The sequence below is a fragment of the Anoplopoma fimbria genome, chromosome 2 (assembly GCF_027596085.1).
Source record: "Anoplopoma fimbria isolate UVic2021 breed Golden Eagle Sablefish chromosome 2, Afim_UVic_2022, whole genome shotgun sequence".
In the NCBI taxonomy this organism is placed as follows: domain Eukaryota; kingdom Metazoa; phylum Chordata; class Actinopteri; order Perciformes; family Anoplopomatidae; genus Anoplopoma; species Anoplopoma fimbria.
Genome location: NC_072450.1, coordinates 30,413,371 through 30,431,932, shown reverse-complemented (window position 1 = coordinate 30,431,932; position 18,562 = coordinate 30,413,371). Strand labels below are relative to the sequence as shown.

The following is an 18,562-nucleotide window of genomic DNA, read 5'->3' as shown; positions in this document are numbered from 1 at the left end:
ATGGAGACCATTGTTCCTTGAAGACTGTGCTATTGTGAGCTGTGAATTTCCCCATCTTTATATATTCTGATTAGTGGTTGGTCCAGTGGGTAATATATATTGATTTTTTTGGATTTCCAGTTACAGAGAATGTTTTTCTTGGCAACAGTAAGAGAAATGAGCAAGCTGTTCTTTTATTTTTTGGTATGTTTATTTCTGTGAGGATGGTGGGATTCTGCAGTCCAGGACTGTGAAGAGTTTTTGTGATACAGAGCTCCAAAAAGAGTGAACCGGATGGCAGACCCAGAGTGTGTAAAAATAATTATCTGATGTGCCTTTTGTGCATTGTGAGCAGGTGTCTGTGTTTGCCAGTCCCATTTTGTACATTTTATATTGAGTAATATGTATTCTGTCGATAATGTTGTATTGGATTAGCTGTAGGTTTCATAGCAAAAATAGTTTTACTTATTTCTATCCAGAAGTCGTTTGAGGGAGACAAGGTTAGGTCTGTGTTCCAGCTGGCTGATGGGATTGTTAAAGAATTATCAGAGGTTCATAGCAGTCTGTAGAGTTTTGAAATTCATTTATATAAAATTTTGTTAAGTATTTTAGGATGCTGAAGTTGGTTATAAGCTGTGTTGATTTTCGCTTTTATAATGGTTTTAAGGTATAGGTATTATGAAATCTGGTGTCTCCAGAGTCTGTGCTTCTGTATAAGCTCTTCAAAATCTATGAAAGGGTTGTTTTCGAAAGGTGTGGTAGTGGAGACGGTTGCTATGGAGTAGGAAGTTGGGGTTCTGCGAAATAGGAGTATATTTATAAGGTGCAGGAGTGGAAATAAAAATCTTCATGACTTTCCACCAGGCTGTCAGAGTTGTGGACATTGTGACAGAAATGACAGTTTCCAATCTGATAGCTAGAGCTTTGTAATGATCTTTAAGTCAATGTTTATTAATGACAGAGGGCGATAGCTGGAAGGTTGAGTTGGATCTTTATTTGTTTTAAGTAGAACTGATATAACGGAAGTTTTTAAGTGTGAGGGAATTTGTGAAGTACTTTGAATGTCTGATGTTAGTCTGTTGAATAATAGCGATAATATGTGCCAAGTCCACGTTGTTAAGAAGGATTGTATTTGTTATGGGTCAGGGTCTGTGTTTAAAGAGTATAAATGACTACTAAATTTTTGTTTATTTCTTGTGGGTTTTTGGTGGTTCACCTGTTGAATGTTTTATGGCTGGAATAATTGTCCTTTCCTTTTAGGGCTGTAACTGATTTGCTAGGTATTTGCCTGGCTTATCGCTGTTTTCCAAATTGTCATATCTGAGTTGTTGAATCAGAAATATTTTTTTATTTGTAATTTCATGTAATTTGTAATTTCGCTCTCTTTTTGTTTGTTCATTGGGATTGTTTGAGTTGATTTCCATAAATTGCTTAATTTTCTTCTCCAGATGGTTTTGTAATTCCTGTTCCTTTTTTTTTTTATATATAGAGTATATTATTTGTCCTCTAATTACTGCTTTACCTGTTTCCCATAGTACTGATGATTACATTTCTGGGGAGTTGATATTTTTTTTACTGTGTTCGGTGGGAGTTTAAGGTGAGTTGTCATGAATTCTTTGATCTTTGACTCGTGGTTATCGGGTGACGTCCAGGGGATGCTGGAGAAAATGCATGCTTCCAGTTTGGTGGTCCAATATTGTTTCTTTCAGGACTTTGTTTTCTCTGGTGATGGTTTCCATTTATTTGGCCAGTGTTTTTACGGATGACTGTAGGTTGTATACTTTTTCGATGGAAATTTAGTTTGATTGTCGGTGAATTCTTAAGGTCTTTTATTTCTTTGCAGAGTGAAAGCAGGATGTAAAGTTGTTTTATTTATGCTGGAGAGAACACTAACCTCGATATCTGTTGTTTTTCTAAACCCACTGTGTCCGTGGATGAGTCCTTTTTCTTTCTTTTGGCGGAGTTGGTGAATGAACTGCTGCTGTTTTGTGTCTTTTTGCCTGTTATTGTTTCTTGGATTTCAGTTACCATTGTTGGACTCATCTGCATGTAAGTTTTGTTTTGGACATTTATTCATTAAAATCACTGTTTATTATGCCTCTGCTCCTCATGTGGGTCCCCTGCTGCCTCTTTGCCGAAACGTGACACACAGTTAGATCAACATGCAGTATTTGGAAAGCGGCTGTCGATCTCAACAGAGCTGAGGGAGCCATACATTCAATGAGTTGTCAGACACTGCACTTTCATCCAATTTTTTTTATTGATTTAAGATTGATGTTTACAGACGCAAACTCCATGTGGATTGGACTTCCACATAAACGGTGGTGAATTTTCTAGGGCTGCCCCCTCTTAGTCGATTTGTCATCTGATCAGTCCCTTTGGATCTCAGTCGTCTATGATTGCTTTAATCAATTAGTTAGTAATTTATGGGGGCTGAAATCAACTAATTGATTGGTCGTCAATATCACATCAGTTTTGGTGGACTAAGAAGTGCTTTGGTCGAAGACAGCCCTAGAAATATTCCTTTAACAGTTTGGGATACACACCTATTCACTGCCTAGCAGAGTCAGCCGAGCAAGAAAAATGAAGACCTAAAGTTTCCCTAATGAACACATAGTATCTAATTTGTTTACAATGTATACAAATAGAAAGTAAAACCAACAGCTTGTGGTTATTTGGTTTCATGTGGGGTTTAATTCCTCGAGTATCCATCCACTAAGCACTTCTGAGCAGCATCTTCAGCTACAGCGCAGGTTGTCAGATACTGTCAGTGAGCACTGGTTTCAGTTCAGCTCACCACACCACAACCTCCCTGTGACATCACTGCAGCCGGCCGCTGTATGGAAAAGTTACAGCATGAAACCACAACCTGTTGTTCTACAACACATATTGAACAAACATGGTCCAAAGTTTTGATAAGTGAATGTAGGGTAGGGAATGTGGGTCTGTTTATGGAAAGAGCCAGGATAGGTCTTTACCCCTGCAGCCGGTCTTTATGCTAAGCTAAGCTAATCATCTGTACTGGCTCCAACTCCGTACTAAAAAGAACTCATAGAGATTATGAAGTAAAGAGCAGGATCAGAAGTGATCGAGTCTTTATCTATGTTTAATAATGTAAAACTATAGCCAGGAGACATTTTGCATAAGTGTGTGTGTATGTATGTGTATATGTATATATGTGTGTGTGTGGTTATATGCTAAGTGTTTTCCACACATAGACTTTTTTTTTTTTTAGGAGAACAACAAAATCCATGATCGATTAACAAGTGGACTAATGGGGGAGGATGCAGTGATGGAGCTGGTGGAGGGCTCCGCTCTGCTGGCGCAGCATCAGGCTCTGTGTCTTAGCTGTCCGGGATGACCCACGGCAGGACCCAAAGAAGTTAGCCTTTAGGGCTTGTTGCCTAAATCTGTCAGAAAGCCCTGAATGAAAACTACTACCATGTGCTTGTTGGACTGACCTGCTTCTAGTGACACATTATCAACACACAAGGTTCATTCCCACTCAGAGCCTGCAGTATAAGCCATTGATTTATTTATTTATTATTTCATATACCGCAACATTCTTTAAATCACAAATGTTAATTTGTATGACGCGGCCCAGACAAGTATTGTGGGCGAAAGGTTAATGCCTCTTTTATACAGCTCAGTCGGTTTATCTGGACGGCGTGCACAGCTTCCGCTTGGCTGGCTGGCTAACAACACAACACCAAAAATGTTAGGTATGAAGTAAACAAATAAAATCTGTCTCACGCTCATCATATGAACAATCCATGACCCCCCCCAGACAGCTACCGCTTCAGGGAGAATCTAATTAAGTCACAAATTCTGGTATAACATGAATAGCAAATTACTTTCATAATTTTAAATTGCTAATTATTTAAATTTTTTAAAACAAACATACCACATGATAAACTTTGTATTTATCTATTTTTTTGGGGTAAACAACCTTCCTCATGTGACAGAACTCTGTTACTCATACAGTATATCTCTTTAGCATTATGCCTACATTCGAACTAATGGATTGTACATCTTCCCAGTGAATGTGGACATAACGTTTTCATGGATTGATTATTCTCTTGGACTGTCGGGCTGCTGAGAATGCATTGGAGTCAGCAGGTTTTACAGACCTAATGCTTTGCAACTTCATAGTATTAGAAGTCCAAAGTTATACATATTGATAGCATCATGAGGTGGAGCAGTGGGTGGTGAAGGGTTAAACCGTATGGGATGGAAGCTGCTAACTTTTGCTTCTAGAGGAGCATGCTGTGTAACAGGCTGACATTAATCACACCTGATGTAAGAATATTCAATCCATCGACTTCACTGCCTCTTCAGGCTCCAGCTCAGCAGCTGACAGCTCCTCCTTTTTCTCCTCCTGATCCTCCTCCTGATCCTCCTCTTTTTTCTCCTCCTGATCCTCCTCCTGATCCTCCTCCTGTTTCACCTCCTCTGCAGGGCGATCTGAGTACAGGCAGGACGTGTTGCCATCTTTCCATGTGACCATGATGTTTCCTGCTTTGAGCTCGCTCACCTCCCCGTTAGTTGTGGAGGGTTTGTTTCCCTGCATCAGCCTGTCGAGTGACGGTGATGGTTTGCTGCTGCTTTCATCTCTGAGCGGCAAAATGATCTCCAGCTCCTCACTTTTCTGAGCCACAGCAGAAGCAGCCGCCTTGTACTTTGCAATCTTCTTTCTGTTTCTGGGGGAAAAGACAGGAAACTGTCATTTAACAGTCTTTTAAAATATCAATCCTATACTATTGTTGCCCTGAAAATATCATTGCATACTTGTTGGCCATGGCTCCCATTCCAAGCAGCAGAAAACCAACAAGAAGGCAGACGAAGGCCAGTCCCAGGAGCACAAACTTCCATGTGGCTTCTGTAACAGGAAGAAGACTGCTTAACATACAGCTCATATAATAATATTAATAAAGCAGAACAATAAATTATATAAAACAACAGCATGAGGCTGCACGATTGATGGACGTTTCCTTCTTATGGTTTCTGGAGTATCCTGGTTATGTTTTGCTAATGTTAGCATCTTATCCTTGTCTCAGAAACCTGGAGATGCTACTTTGAACTATGTGATAACAAGGATAAAACCAGGTCGAACTCTAGACTCTAACCTTAGATTTGAACATAATTTACAAGCTCAGATATTCAGAATTTTACCATTGACGATATGGACAAGATGTAATTCAAAGAAAAGGTAATGTAACTGTTTTATATATATATAAAAAATACTGGTCACAAATTATTGTTAAAGGAAATTAATTCTATATGTCTTCATATATGTGTGGAAGGGATCTTTTACGGTTAGGGCCACTACCTCTGGCCTTGCTCTGGCCTTGTGTGTATGCTTTTCTTTTCAGGTGTGGATGTGGCTCTTCCTCAAATACTTTGAGGAAGAGCATAGAGACTAGACGAAGACTCAACTCAAGGCGCGCTGCCTTTGTTAATCAAGTACTATGTCCACTTTGCCAGTGGTAGAAGTCCCTGTCGTACTGTAGAGCTGTTATGCTTTTGTTCCATATCGGTTATTTGTGAACTTCACAATAGTTGTGGAGAATTGTCATTAATTAGAAAAGGAACGTCCTCCGTTTTGCATCCAGTGCCCTCCTCAGAGCTGCAAACCGTGACTTCAGACGTCCGCTCAGTAGGGCTGATGACCCCGCTGGACACGCCGCTCGCTAATCGCTCCAATAACGGCTGCTTCCTCTGCATGTCGGTAGTAGCAGTAAATGCAGAATTTGTCTGCGCAACAGCTGCTAGTAAAGACATCAAGGTCAACAACGCCTGTAATCAGTTAACCATGTTGAATTAACCTGGTAGATCGGTAATCAGGGCTGTTGTTTGTTTTCTTCTGAAAAAGGGTCAACTGGTAAGGGTGTGACGAATCAGGAAAGGACACGTCGTAACTCCTAAGACCCAATCAAATAGCGAACGGTGCCTACGTCATCGTTTCAAAACTTCTCCGCCATCCACACTATAACGGAAAGCCAGTGTTTTAAAACGTATCCCTCCTCGGGAGCGTTTCAAACTCCTCTGTTTTCGGTGCCCTAAAACTCTGAAATAGTGTGGACGCTTAGTGTAAATGTAGCAAATGGTATGCGTTTTAAAATGACAATAACCTTTTGTGGACAGGGCCTAAGACTGCGCCAGCTGAAACTTGAGGCGGAGAGGGAGGCACATGCACTGGATGCAGCTTCTGGGCCCACAGGTATGTCTTATATTGCTGTCTGCCCCCGCATTGCCAATTAAAGGGGCCATCCTTTAATGTGCAATGACATCGCTGGTGGTAAAGTAACCGCTGCTCTTGAAGTTCTTTCCATCAGCACATTGAAAATGGTAATGTACAGTCACATTCAGATTTATTTCCTTCATGTGTGGTCACTCGTGCCCAGGTGTGTAAAAAGTCAGTCTGTATAAATGAATCTATGCTTATGCCAGATCTTTCAGGTGAAACTGAGACCAACCACCCACCAGCGAGTTTCCCTTTTGAAATTACTGCTGAGTCAGTGGGCTTTGACAACTGAAGAGACATTTTCTGACCGCCTGTGTGCTGCGAACTGGTTCAGCCAAACATTGGTAGGGTGCTTCACAAATATGGTGAGTGCCGACAAAGCAAATGGTAAAAAAGTGGCATATTTTCTGAATAACGACATGCTGGTTCGCCAACCAATTTCCACTTACCATCATGTGCACTGCCATTTGTTTCCCTGAAGCTGTGCGGCTGTGTAAAATGCCCGCCACCTCAGTCATAAAAGCACTGACAAAATTCTTCTTTACTCTCGGTTGCCAAAGAGTCATTCTGACAGACAAGGGTTCAAAATTTAAATTCAAGTTATTCAACCAGGTTTTCCAAACTTTAAATGTGCAACATGCTGTTTCCAGTGCGCATTGGAGCGTTGGCATCAGACGTTTAAGTCCATGCTCTAAAAATACTGCCTTGAAACAGACAAAAGGTGTCAGGTTTGTGTTACTTGCAGCCTGTAAGGCAGTCCAAGAATCATTAGGATTCAGCCCTGCACAGCTTGTTATTGGTCACACTCCACATGGCCCTCTGAAGTCTCTAAATGAGACTGCTGTCCAAATCCTCCTTGGATGTCCTAGGCTACGTTAGCAATATCCGTGAGCAATTACACAAGCCAACAGTTTTGCAGATAGATTAATTGTCAATTAACAAATGGTGATGAAACTCCAGAATGACAAATCTGCTGTTCCTCAAAAAGTGTTGGCATTACTGCCTGTTCCTGGTTCAGAGTCTCTTTTGGTTTTATTTCTATTTGAAAACGGCACTCTTTTAGCCCTGTATGTTACCTCCATTCTGTTATGTTCAACTAAAGAGCTCCTTTATTTCAAATAAATCATTTTTTAACCTTACAACATTGGGTTTTATGTTGCTTCCTTCAAACCTTATTTGAACCATAGCATACCAAAAAACATTTTTTAATTTGGCTTTTGAAGTGGTTGCACTTCTAAGGAATTACCTTCACCAAGGAGGTCATTTTTTCTGGTTGGTTTGTTAGTCTGTTTGTCAGCTAGATTAAGGAATAAAAAAACTGGTCCAATTTTTATGAAACTTTGTTTCCTATAACAGCAGCAGCACTTACGATCCTCAGTGCGATAGTACCAGCGGAGGTATTCTCTCTGTTCTTCCGTCATGGCCGGGGCATTGCCTTTCTGCTCCTCTGCAGTCTCAAACTCATCTGGATCATCAGATGCCCTCCTGGATCCTGGAAGCAAAGCATCACTGTTTGTTACAGACCATATGACACATAGTATAATAAGTCCTAACTTTAATTATCATCAGTCTTTTGCTAAATGATGTCTCCAAAACCTTTGGTTCAACCAAGTCAATTCACTAATTATTTGCATAATGTCACACATGTTAATGCAACAGTTTATGTCAAAACATCTTTGGTGTAATATTTGTAACTATTTATTTCAATATCATACTCAAGTTAGTCAATTAGAACCTTTTTACCAGTTCTTCAGAATTCCATAGTCCAAGCTTAGTCCAAGTTAGTAAAATCAAGTCAAGCTTCGAATACTTTTCATCAAACATTAACATTTTTTAAAAATCTACACAAATGAGCCGATTACATGTTTGTGGAAGTGTGGAAATTCAGGCTGCATTTATTCCTATTTTTGGCAACTCTAGCTGTAAAAACACATCTCTCACCATTTAGCGTTGATTCCAACTGTTATCAAAGGCTGTAAAAAGACACTGCACATTACCTGCTTAGCAGAAAACAGCAACACTAGTTACAGAGCTTAAAGAGAGAGACTATTGGACCTACATTGATCAGGTGGACACAAACACAAAAACATTGCTCTGTAAAGTGTAAATAAGCAGCTGTTTGCTAAGTTCAACATATCAACTTAAAAGCTGATGATATGTCATTGTTGTGTTCCTTACTTGTTTCTGATCAGTCATAAATAAAATGAGGATTTACTAAAACTATAAAGTTATGAAAGGGTTAAAAATCCATATGTTTATCAGTGTCTAAAATGCTAAAATTGTGTCTTTCTTCCATTTTTTCCCCTTTGTTTTTCATTGTGTAATTTAAGATATAATAGTGTTAAACTGTGATCTACATAGTGGTCTTAAACTTGAGTCTGAGATCGTATGCTTTGGTCTCCACCCACATACCTAGGGGAAACCACGATCATCTCTTCATTACAGTAAAGTTCTTACTGATGAAACAGCGTCACATCAATCTGGTGATTATTTATCCCCATTTTTCAGGTATGTTGTGGATTTTGAACAGAGTTAACATGTCGGTATAAATGAGCTAACATAAGTAATATGTTTCAATAGAATGTAGTTGTTACATTTTGGGAACTTTAGAGCTGAGTTTTGCCGAGTTTACTAAAGTGTGTGTGTTTTCGTGAATTCCTGCGTGTTAGTGATGTAGCTGTGTCCAGTGTAGCCGCCATTTTGTGAATTCACATGAATACAGTAATATTAAGTAGTAACATTTTATACACTTTAAGTGAGTCCTGAAGAGTTGTATGTGAAAGTTATGAAATTAAGCTATTTTGTGCTATAATATAATGAGAGAAAGTGAGAAATATCTCAGGTAATACATTGAATACTGTTTTAACGTAAATAAGGTATGCACTCTCTACTACCCTTCTTTGTCATTTGTGGCATATTTTGTACCAATTTATTGCAGTAAAGTTCTTACTGAGGAAACAGTATCACATCACACTCGTGAATATTTATCCCCATTTTTCATAGACGAAAACATTTTGGAGGCACAGCTGGGACTGCTGTTCAGATGTCCAGCGTACACAATCTGTTTGCTGAATTCCGATCCAGCTAAATCCCAACATAACAACCCAGGCAGGCTGCAGGGAAGAAAGTGTTGCTGTACTAGGAGAGCTGTAAGCTGTTGGTTGAGTACACGTCACCTGAGGCCAGTTAGGGATCATCAGGGACAGTAGAGACCCTCCAGTTCAGAGTCGACTCCCTTTACAGTTATAACCAATCCCACAAGTGAGCATACGGCCCTTAGCCAGTGCTCAGCCGAAGCCAAGCCCATAGTGCCGCAAAGATTTCAAAATTTCTGGTCAAATTGGCGAACCAGGCCGGACAGATAAACTAGATAGACATTTTCCTGTCTTGCTCACTAGATTGAGAATGGACTAAGCAGAGGTTGTCCTGTGATAGACATAGTAGATGCTGTAGCCAGGGCTATTCCTTCAGGCTCACAGCTATTCAGCTACTTGGAGGGAAAACCCCAGCTTACCCTTCCCGAACTCCGATGCATCCTGAGCTCGCACTTCCAAGAAAAGAGCGCCGCGGAGCATTACAAGCAGCTAGCTTCAGAAGCACAGCATTGCAAAAACACCAATCAAAGCTTCCTGATGCAAGTCTTACATCTAAGGCAGAAAGTACTATTTGCGTCCCAAGAGTCAGAATCAAGGCTTAAGTATGACCCAGCTCTAGTTCAGGGCATGTGTTTATACACAGTACTTACTGGTCTCCAGAATGACAGTATCAGGATAGACATTCAGCCCCTCTTGCTAGAACCTCAGAAGAGTTTTTGCTAGTGAGGCTAAACATTACCGGTACTAATGAGACTGAAAAAAGAAACAAAAAGAGGTGCAGGACCCTGCAGCCACCTACAAGTGTAAGAGTAGTCCAGTCAGCTGACCCGCCATCTGCAAAATGCTCTGTGAGGGAGGATAAAGCAAAAGTGCCCCCTGAATTGTTAACAGAGTAAGCAGAACTCAAGACAGGTGTTGCTTCTCTTAAAGGCCTCAGTGCAGAAATAGCTCAGATTGAAGAGACATTGCTAGAAGGCCAGATAGGGATCCCCCCAGACACATATTTCACAACAGCAATATCATAGCGGCCTCAGCCAGGCCCAAATACTGACTCTAACTCGCCCCCAGCATGCACCTCACCCCTACACCAACCGCCCTGCTTAAGTTCCAAGTAGGTGTTTTTAGTCAGACCATTAAGAGAGGCCCCTTTAAACAGGAGATGGTTATCCCTGAGGGACGAGTGTTAACCATAGCCAAAGACATGTTCAAGAAATGTGCACATTGTAGCAGTGTGATTTCAACAAAGACGCTGAAACAATGCTCATTCTGTAAAGAGACACTGTATTGTTCCAGATCACATCAAAAACAACATTGGACTGAACATAGGGTAAAATGCACTGACAACTAAAAGTGAAAAAGCCTCCCTGCAAAGTAAACAGGGCCCACTGTTTGCCACCCCTTGCTCCAGTTGGCCAGCCCCACAAAGTCACCTCACTAGTTGGTAGGCAGTGTCTTGTTGAATGTTACCTGAACGGCATAGGGTTGAGAAGGAAGACCGATGAGGAAGTCCAATTCTTCATATTCGTCTTCTGTTGTGTGTGTTAGGAAAAAGGATGGCACCCTTTGGTTGTGTATAGACTACAGAGACCTGAACAGGAAGGCACATCCTTACTGCCAGCCTATCCCTCGGGTCCAAGACATCATGGACCGTGTAGGTTGTAATTCCTGGTTCTCCCTCTTAGACCAGGGAAAAGCTTATCACCAAGGATTTATTTCTGAAGGGAGCAGACCAGTGACAGCTTTTGTTACACTGTGGGGACTTTATGAGTCCATACACATTCCTTTTGGCCTCATGAACGCCCCTGCTGCCTTCAAACGTTGTATGGAGAAATGTTTGGAAGGGCTCCAGGATAACATCTGCATCCCTTATTTGGACGAAACACTGGTTTTCAGTAAGACCTTTGAAAGTCAGCTGGATGATGTGTGAAAAGTACTGAAATGCCTCAGAGAGTATGGCATCAAACTCAAACCAAGTAAGTGTGATCTTTTCCAACCTGGGGTCCGTTATTTGGGCAGAATAGTGTCTGCGGAGGGCAGCAGGGCTGATCCAGCTGATTTTGAAGCAGTCAGAGCATTGAACGGCATCCGACCACAGAATGTGGGTCAGCTCAGAAAAATGCTTGGTCTACTCACCTAATACAGACAATACATAAAAGATTTCTCCAGGAAAGCAAGCTGTCTGTATGACCTCTTAAAAACAGATCCAAACGAGGTCCCTGACAAAACAACAAAATCCAAAACAAGGAAAGTGAACCATGTTGTGCCCTCTAAGAAGACAATCACATGGACTAATCAGCATCAACAGGCACTTGAACAACTGATTGACTGTTTGCTCCACCCACCAGTGTTGAGCTTCCCTGATTTCACTCGGCCATTCATTGTACACACATATGTGTCACACTAAGGCTTGGGAGCAGTACTGTATCGACAACAAGATGGGAAGCTGAGAGTCATTGCATATGGCTCCCACTCATTAACAGCAGCTGAGAAGAACTATCACTACCATGCGGGCAAGTTAGAGTTTCTACCTTTTAAAATGGCCAATCATTGACATATTCTGTGATTATTTGTTTTATACTCCAACCTTTACTGTGTTCAGTGATAAAAAGCCGCCAACGTACGTGTCCACTGCAAAACTGAACACGCCCACTTACAGGTGGGTTGCAGAGTTGGCCGATTTCTATAATAATAATAATCAATCCTTTATTAGTCCCACAATGGGGAAATTATTTCTCTGCATTTAACCCATCCCGGAGGAGCAGTGGGCTGCAATGAAGCGCCCGGGGAGCAACTTGGGGTTAGGTGTCTTGCTCAGGGACACCTCGGCATGTTGCCGGTAGAGGGGTTTGAACCACCAACCTTGTGGTTACGGGACAAGCGCTCTACCTCATGTGCCACAGCCGCCCCACGGCTCCACTTTGCAATAAAGTACAGGCAAGGGAAAGAGAACGGTGCTTTGTCGAGGATGCCACTGGATGCAGAGTCATTGATGGGAGAATGTTTTCAGGAGCTGCCACCCGACACCATCGCTGCCATGATCCAAGCAGCTGAGGTACAAGCAAGGTCTCTTGAAATGTGGTCATTTTCAGCTGCATCCATGGATAGTTTCAGTTGCAAATTAGTCAGCCATCAAATTAGTCAGCCCCATACCAAAAGATCAGTTAAGAGAGGCACAAAAATCGGATCAGCACATCTGTCCTGTCCTAGACTGTAATCTGTCAGGTTCCAAACCACTAGTTAAAGAGCTAAAGACATTCAGTACAAAAACAATATGCCTGTTCAGAAACTGACAATTGACAGTGATGGTATTTTGTACAGAACTACCACAGGCAGTAGGTAGTTGGTCCTACCAGACCAGTACAAAAGAAAGGTACTGGAAGAGCTGCACAATAACATGGGACACCAAGGTACAGACCGCACAGTATCTCTAGTATGCAACCTGTCTCAAGCAGAAAAAGACATGCCATAACAAGAGCTCCCCTGACACATATTGTGACAACACAGCCTTTTGAACTGGTGTGAAAATCAGTAGTTCACACCCTATCACCCGATGGAAAATGGTCAAGTTGAGCGTATGAACAGGACTTTGTTGCTGATACTTAAGACACTGACTGAAACACAGAAATCAAAACTGGAAGGAGTATCTAAACAAGCTGGTGTATGCCTTTTACTGTACCCGCTGTGAACTGATGGGTTATTCACCATTCTACCTTCTTTTTGGGAGATCGCCCAGGCTTCCAGTTGATATGCTGTTCGGACTATACACAGAGTCAGGATCCAGTGAGCAGCGTGACTATTTGCAGAAATGGAAAAGAGGTATGGAGGAAGCATATGCCATTTCAAATGAGAATGCTCAAAAAGCTGCTGAAAGGAGTAAAAAGCATTATGATACAAAAGTAAGGAGTTCAGTGCTACAGCCTGGTGAGCGCGTTCTGATCAAAAAATCTGACATCAAGCGGAGGACCAGGAAAACTCTGTGACTATTGGGAAGACACAGTTCACACAGTAGTGAGACAAATGGGGTCTGACCTGCCCATTTATGAAGTAAGACCAGAAAAGGATAAGGCACGCTCCAGGGTCCTGACAGAAATTTGCTCATGTCCTGTGACCACCTACCTTTTGAGACACAACCAGAAATTACTAAAAATGACAAAAGCAAACAGAGACAAAGACACCAGCCCGAATCACAGCCTCAAAAGTCTGATGAAGACAGTGGGGATGAATATGACTTTCACTATGAGCCGTTTCAGGTTTCAACGTTGCCTGCCAAACCAGGGTGCCTGAACATGGGCCCTTGCCAGTGGGACAGATAGTTGGAGTGACAGCCCCTGATGCCATGCCAGCACAGCCTTCTGATGGAGATCAGCTGCGGGATGCCAGCACATCTGTTAAAAACCTGGCTGGTGAGGAGATAGACTTACCTGCTGGAAACCTGCCTGATGATCTTCTGGTGACTAGTAGTTCTCTTGAATACCTATGTTGAATACACTTCCTGTAAGTCGCTTTGGATAAAAGCGTCTGCTAAATGACTGTAATGTAATGTAATGTAATGATCGTTCACCAAATACCTCTCCATCATCAAGTGCTGTTCCTGAGCCTGGAGAGCCGACCTACCAGCTGCCACCAAGACAGAGACATCCGCCAAGACGCATCACCTATGATCAGCTTGGTATGCCTTCAGGCTACAGCATCCAGTCAGCTGTTACCTCTTCACCCTGCACCAGGACCGGTCCCATGGTTGCCACCCTTACAGCCATACTAGCCTCATCAACCATTTATGTATGTACTCTAGAAAATGTGAGCCTATAGACATGGACTGCTTGTAGACTGTTCTTATAGGCAGTTTCCATGGACATTTTATGGACTGTTTGATAGCCTGATTTGAAGACTGCTCATACAGATCATTGAAACTAATGGCCTGTTGATCAAAAGACTGTTGAAGATGTATGTTTAAGGACTGTTTATAATGGCCACAAACTGTGTATATGGACTGTATTTGAGCCATGACCCGTGACCTTTGGTCAAGAACCAGCTTACATAAGAGGATCTTCATTGTCAAGTTTATATGAGACTGTTTAATATGGAAAATATTTGAGTTAATGTCTTGACAACATTTATTTTGTTGAAAAGAGTGTTCCTTTACTCATCACTGACTTACTGAGCTTTTCATGGCAGATGTCCCCTTCATCCAGAGACTTCCACTTTGAGAGTTTGCTGTCAGTGGAGAGAACCAGACGCCAGCCATCTGCTGACAGCAGCATAGAGGTGTTCCTGCTGATCAGTCTGCCCCTGTCACAGTCCCACAATAACCCCGGTGCAGCTACCTCCGACCCCCAGCAGGACCGAGTCTGGACAGGCTCTTTCTGCAGGGCTGACAAACATCTGGACGATTCAACACACATCAGCATGCCCCGACCGATCCAGATCCACTGCTGAAACTTGGAGTCCAGGTTGCAGTTCTTCAGCAGGACTTCACCTGTCGCTGCAGATTCCTCCAGACACAGGCTGCTCTGGGTGTTGTGGATCATAAACGCCCTCGCTCCTGCAGCTGTCCAGAGAGTGACAGGTTAATGTTAGTCCTAATGCTAATGCATAAATCAGTTCTAAATGTGTCTGAATGATGCATGGATTTACCTAACAGCAGAGGAAACAATAAGATCCAGGCACCAAACATATCTGAAGAGGATGGATTCAAGCTTTTCATTAAAAGCAGTTACCTGAGGAAAATAGGGTAATTTATATTATGGTGGCAGCACATATCCTCTGGATTTAGGCAGCTAGACAGCATGAAAATCCTGCTCCGAGAGATTTACGTAACTAAATCAAACTGAAACAATAAAAGTGAGGTGTGAACCTTACTTTAATTGTTTTGGTTTATTTACATAGATGACCCCAGACTGAAACTTCCTCACTAGTTGTCTGTGAACTGTAAAGGTGAGTCTGAATATTTTGAAATGACTTCCAGGTCTCGCTCCAGACCACATCACTAAGCTTCTCACTAGTTTCTGTTCCTTAATCCTTGGACGTACTCTCTGTTTTAGATGACAGCCTTGATGCCTAGATGACGACTGGTACCGGTCGTGTGGACGTGCACACGCAGATCATACTACAATTGAGAGTCTGCGTCGGTCTTGTGTTCCATGCATGCGCATGTCCTGATCAACTCTCCACTCCAGTTTTTCAGGAAATACTTAAATGAGGATAACGCCGAATCTCTTCGCACATTAGAGTCTCGCAGAGATGAGTCCTAAAACCCAGAAATGAAGTTCACCATTACAGCCTCATTGTGTATACACTTGACCGTGTTGTCATTTGTTCATAGCCTTTATAAAGCTTTTTACGATTTTCTCTCTGAAGTAAACGTGTAAGCTTGTTTTCTGCAATAATCCATTTTTCCATTTTCCTTTTTGTCGAGGGAACCAGTGTGACGCTAATTTACCGTTGGCCCACAAAAATACGTCATCCCTGCAGCACTATATCTCTTTCATGAACAAGCTAGGAGCTGGCATGCCAAAAACTGGAGCATGCACAGTTAGCGCGCTTATGTTGCCCAGAGCCCGCGCGCAGACCTTCGCCAACGCGAAAAGTTTAAAATGGACACTGCGTTTTGCTGACTCTTTGATTTTCCTACTTATTGCATCTGTCCTGTTATGTTCACTTTTCTTGTGTCTTTTCTTATCTTGCATGTTATTATCACTAGTGTAAAATTAGAAACCACTAGCCTTTAACGTAAGAACATGAACACCTACCAAGCAATTTGTCATATACAGTTTGACTGCTAGTTAAATGTCAAACATTCATAACATTAATTTAGTAATTCAAATTTACTTGATAATTCAAAAAATTATCATTAAATAAATTAAATAAATCGCTTTCTATTTGGGAGCAAAGCTGGCCTATGGATAGGATGTTTAAACTGAACATTACAAATCCAAAAAATATGTTTGAATTATAGTATTGTTGTTCATTTTAATATGTGTAAAGACTTTTATAACAGTTTGTTTCCTAAGATCTGGGAATGTGTGCATAAAAAATGTTAATTAGCATTTGTTCATAAGCTTTGTGTGTTTCCTTTCAATTAACCAGACTATTTCTATATCAAAACATATGAAAACACATCATTCCATAACATATTGCATTATGCTATTCCACCATATTGCTGTACTGTACTGTGTCATATCATATCATGTCATAATACCTTCCTCCACCATGCAAGAGCATAGCACACCCAAGGTTCGGAGAGTTACTTTAAAATTGTAATCCAAAACAATTACTAATGACACCAATTACCTACTTTTGCATTACCTCAACACTAAATATTCAAATAAAACCAAGAGAAAATAAAATTATTTTGTATGTAAGGGAAAAATGTGAAAATGTTGTCATCATCCAAGCACTGGAATCATTTGGCACATTAGTGTCACCGGATTTTTAACTGCAGCTGCAGTACCCATTTAAATATAATTCTGCAAACTTTTTTGTTTTTGTCTGTTTTACATTTGCAGCTTCTGTTGAGGTAGAATGGATCTTCTGATGTCTAAAGTGATATTTTATATAAATGTTATAAATGGTGCTTTTAGATTGCTGCTAGGTCAGTGTATTTTGACTGCAGTTGAAATGTTGTTTTTGAAAGGCTAAACAACAAGAAATATGGATTGTAGCAAAATATTTTGATGGATAAAAACATGTTGTGTTTTTCCATTTTATATTGTTTTTCCTGTATGTTTGCTGGACAGGAAGGTTTTTGTTCATTTCCTTCTAAATGTCTTTTCATGCTGGGATGAATATATATGATGAACTGGAAAGTGATAACTTGTGCTGTGCTTCGGTATTATTCCCCCTTTTTTGCTTAACATACAAAACAATGGTGAAAGCGTTTTCACTAAAGTGAATGAAACTGCCTCCTCACTGATCTGCTGCGGCTCGCAGTGTGGTGTCCACACAGACAGCGTTGCTCCTGAGGCTTGTGTCCCACAGACTTGTGTCCTCTACCATGGTAATGCAGCCTAAAATAGTCATGCTAGTAATTCCCAATTTTACCAAATGTATCAGTAATCTGTTTGTCATTTTTTCTGCATCTGTAACGGAATATGGTAACCTTTATTTGTAACCTAAACACATGATGCTATGTAATCTGTTACTCCCCGAGCCTGAGCTCACCACATCCCACCATAAAATACCATAGACATTCACATTACACCATGTTGATGATGAATGTCATGTTGAATAATAATAACAAACAATAAACCACAAATTAAACATTATCACAAAGGTAGAGAGCACAAGGTTAACATGCTGTGATTGAAACTACACCCATCTCCTGTAACAGTGCAGCTTCACAAAAAGTATTATTTACCAACTACATACAAAGTAAATTCAATCCCATTGCTGTGTTAATGTTTGTATTTAAATGTTTTATGTTCTACCATGAATTCAGAACTAAATGACTTAATGGAGTTAGTAATTTGAACGTGTACTCACTACTACGATGTTCTGTATGTAGCTGAGATGAGAAGAAGGGAACCCTCTGACTGTTGCAAACGGATAGATTAAAAAAAAGCTTTCCAAAGTTCATAGGGAGGAGCCTAAAACCCTGAATGGGAAAAACTGACCTTCATAAGCACAGAGATTATACTGGACATATCATTATGCTCTTATTTATTGAGGAAAGTGTGAAGTGGTCTCAGGTAGAACTTTTCATTTCTGTCCTCTTTGAGTTGATCAGACTTTTCATGTATTTCAACATTTCATCAACATGACATATTAAAGAGACACTCACTTTCACCAAGAAACGGGGGTATTTGAAACAAAGTTTGTTCAGTGTCAGGTCTTTGACCCTGTTGCTTGGTTACTGTTTATACAGCCATGCAGTAACCTTGTCTTTTCTGTTTGTGAGGTGGAGTGACTCATCGGTCACACACACTTGTTAAAGACTTTTACTTTTATAGCAGAGGTGTGGAGGGGTTAATAACCTCTGTGTCACTGAAGGAATGAGGAGGACTTATTTGTACCTGATGTTTGAGTTTGTTGGATCATTTATCTGCCATTGTTCACGTTGTATAATGAGAAATGTCAGTTTAGGGGTTGGCCTAATTTCATTGGCCAACTTGTGTTAATGCAATAGTATGCTGATGCCGCGGTTCGTTCTTTGATAGCCCATACTGTATGTAAAGATTCATTAAATTATCAATTTATTTATTTAAGGAAGGCTTCTTTGGCTTTAAGGGTGAATTTGACAGGATCT

At 41.0% G+C, this 18,562-nt stretch overlaps 1 protein-coding gene across 1 annotated transcript; it reads right to left on the bottom strand.

The window, feature by feature from the left end:
• Nucleotides 1–3,497: 3,497 nt before the first annotated feature.
• On the bottom strand, nucleotides 3,498–17,881 carry si:cabz01068815.1 (solute carrier family 51 subunit beta). Its single transcript, XM_054619896.1, has 6 exons — nucleotides 17,800–17,881; nucleotides 14,953–15,035; nucleotides 14,477–14,866; nucleotides 7,593–7,715; nucleotides 4,768–4,858; nucleotides 3,498–4,679 (listed from the first exon to the last, which is right to left on the bottom strand). Exons 2-6 carry the CDS (start codon nucleotides 15,020–15,022, stop codon nucleotides 4,289–4,291), a joined length of 1,065 nt encoding a protein of 354 aa, XP_054475871.1. The 5' UTR covers nucleotides 15,023–15,035; nucleotides 17,800–17,881; the 3' UTR covers nucleotides 3,498–4,288.
• Nucleotides 17,882–18,562: the final 681 nt, after the last annotated feature.

What these genes read in the sequence shown, in the direction of transcription:
- si:cabz01068815.1 (XM_054619896.1), bottom strand. Translation starts at nt 15,022, where the DNA reads ATGAAAAGCTTGAATCCATCCTCTTCAGATATGTTTGGTGCCTGGATC. An exon ending in ATTGTTTCCTCTGCTGTTAG is followed by an intron (nt 14,867 to 14,952) that starts GTAAATCCATGC and finishes CTCTCTGGACAG; the next exon opens with CTGCAGGAGCGAGGGCGTTT. An exon ending in GTACTATCGCACTGAGGATC is followed by an intron (nt 4,859 to 7,592) that starts GTAAGTGCTGCT and finishes TTCCTGTTACAG; the next exon opens with AAGCCACATGGAAGTTTGTG.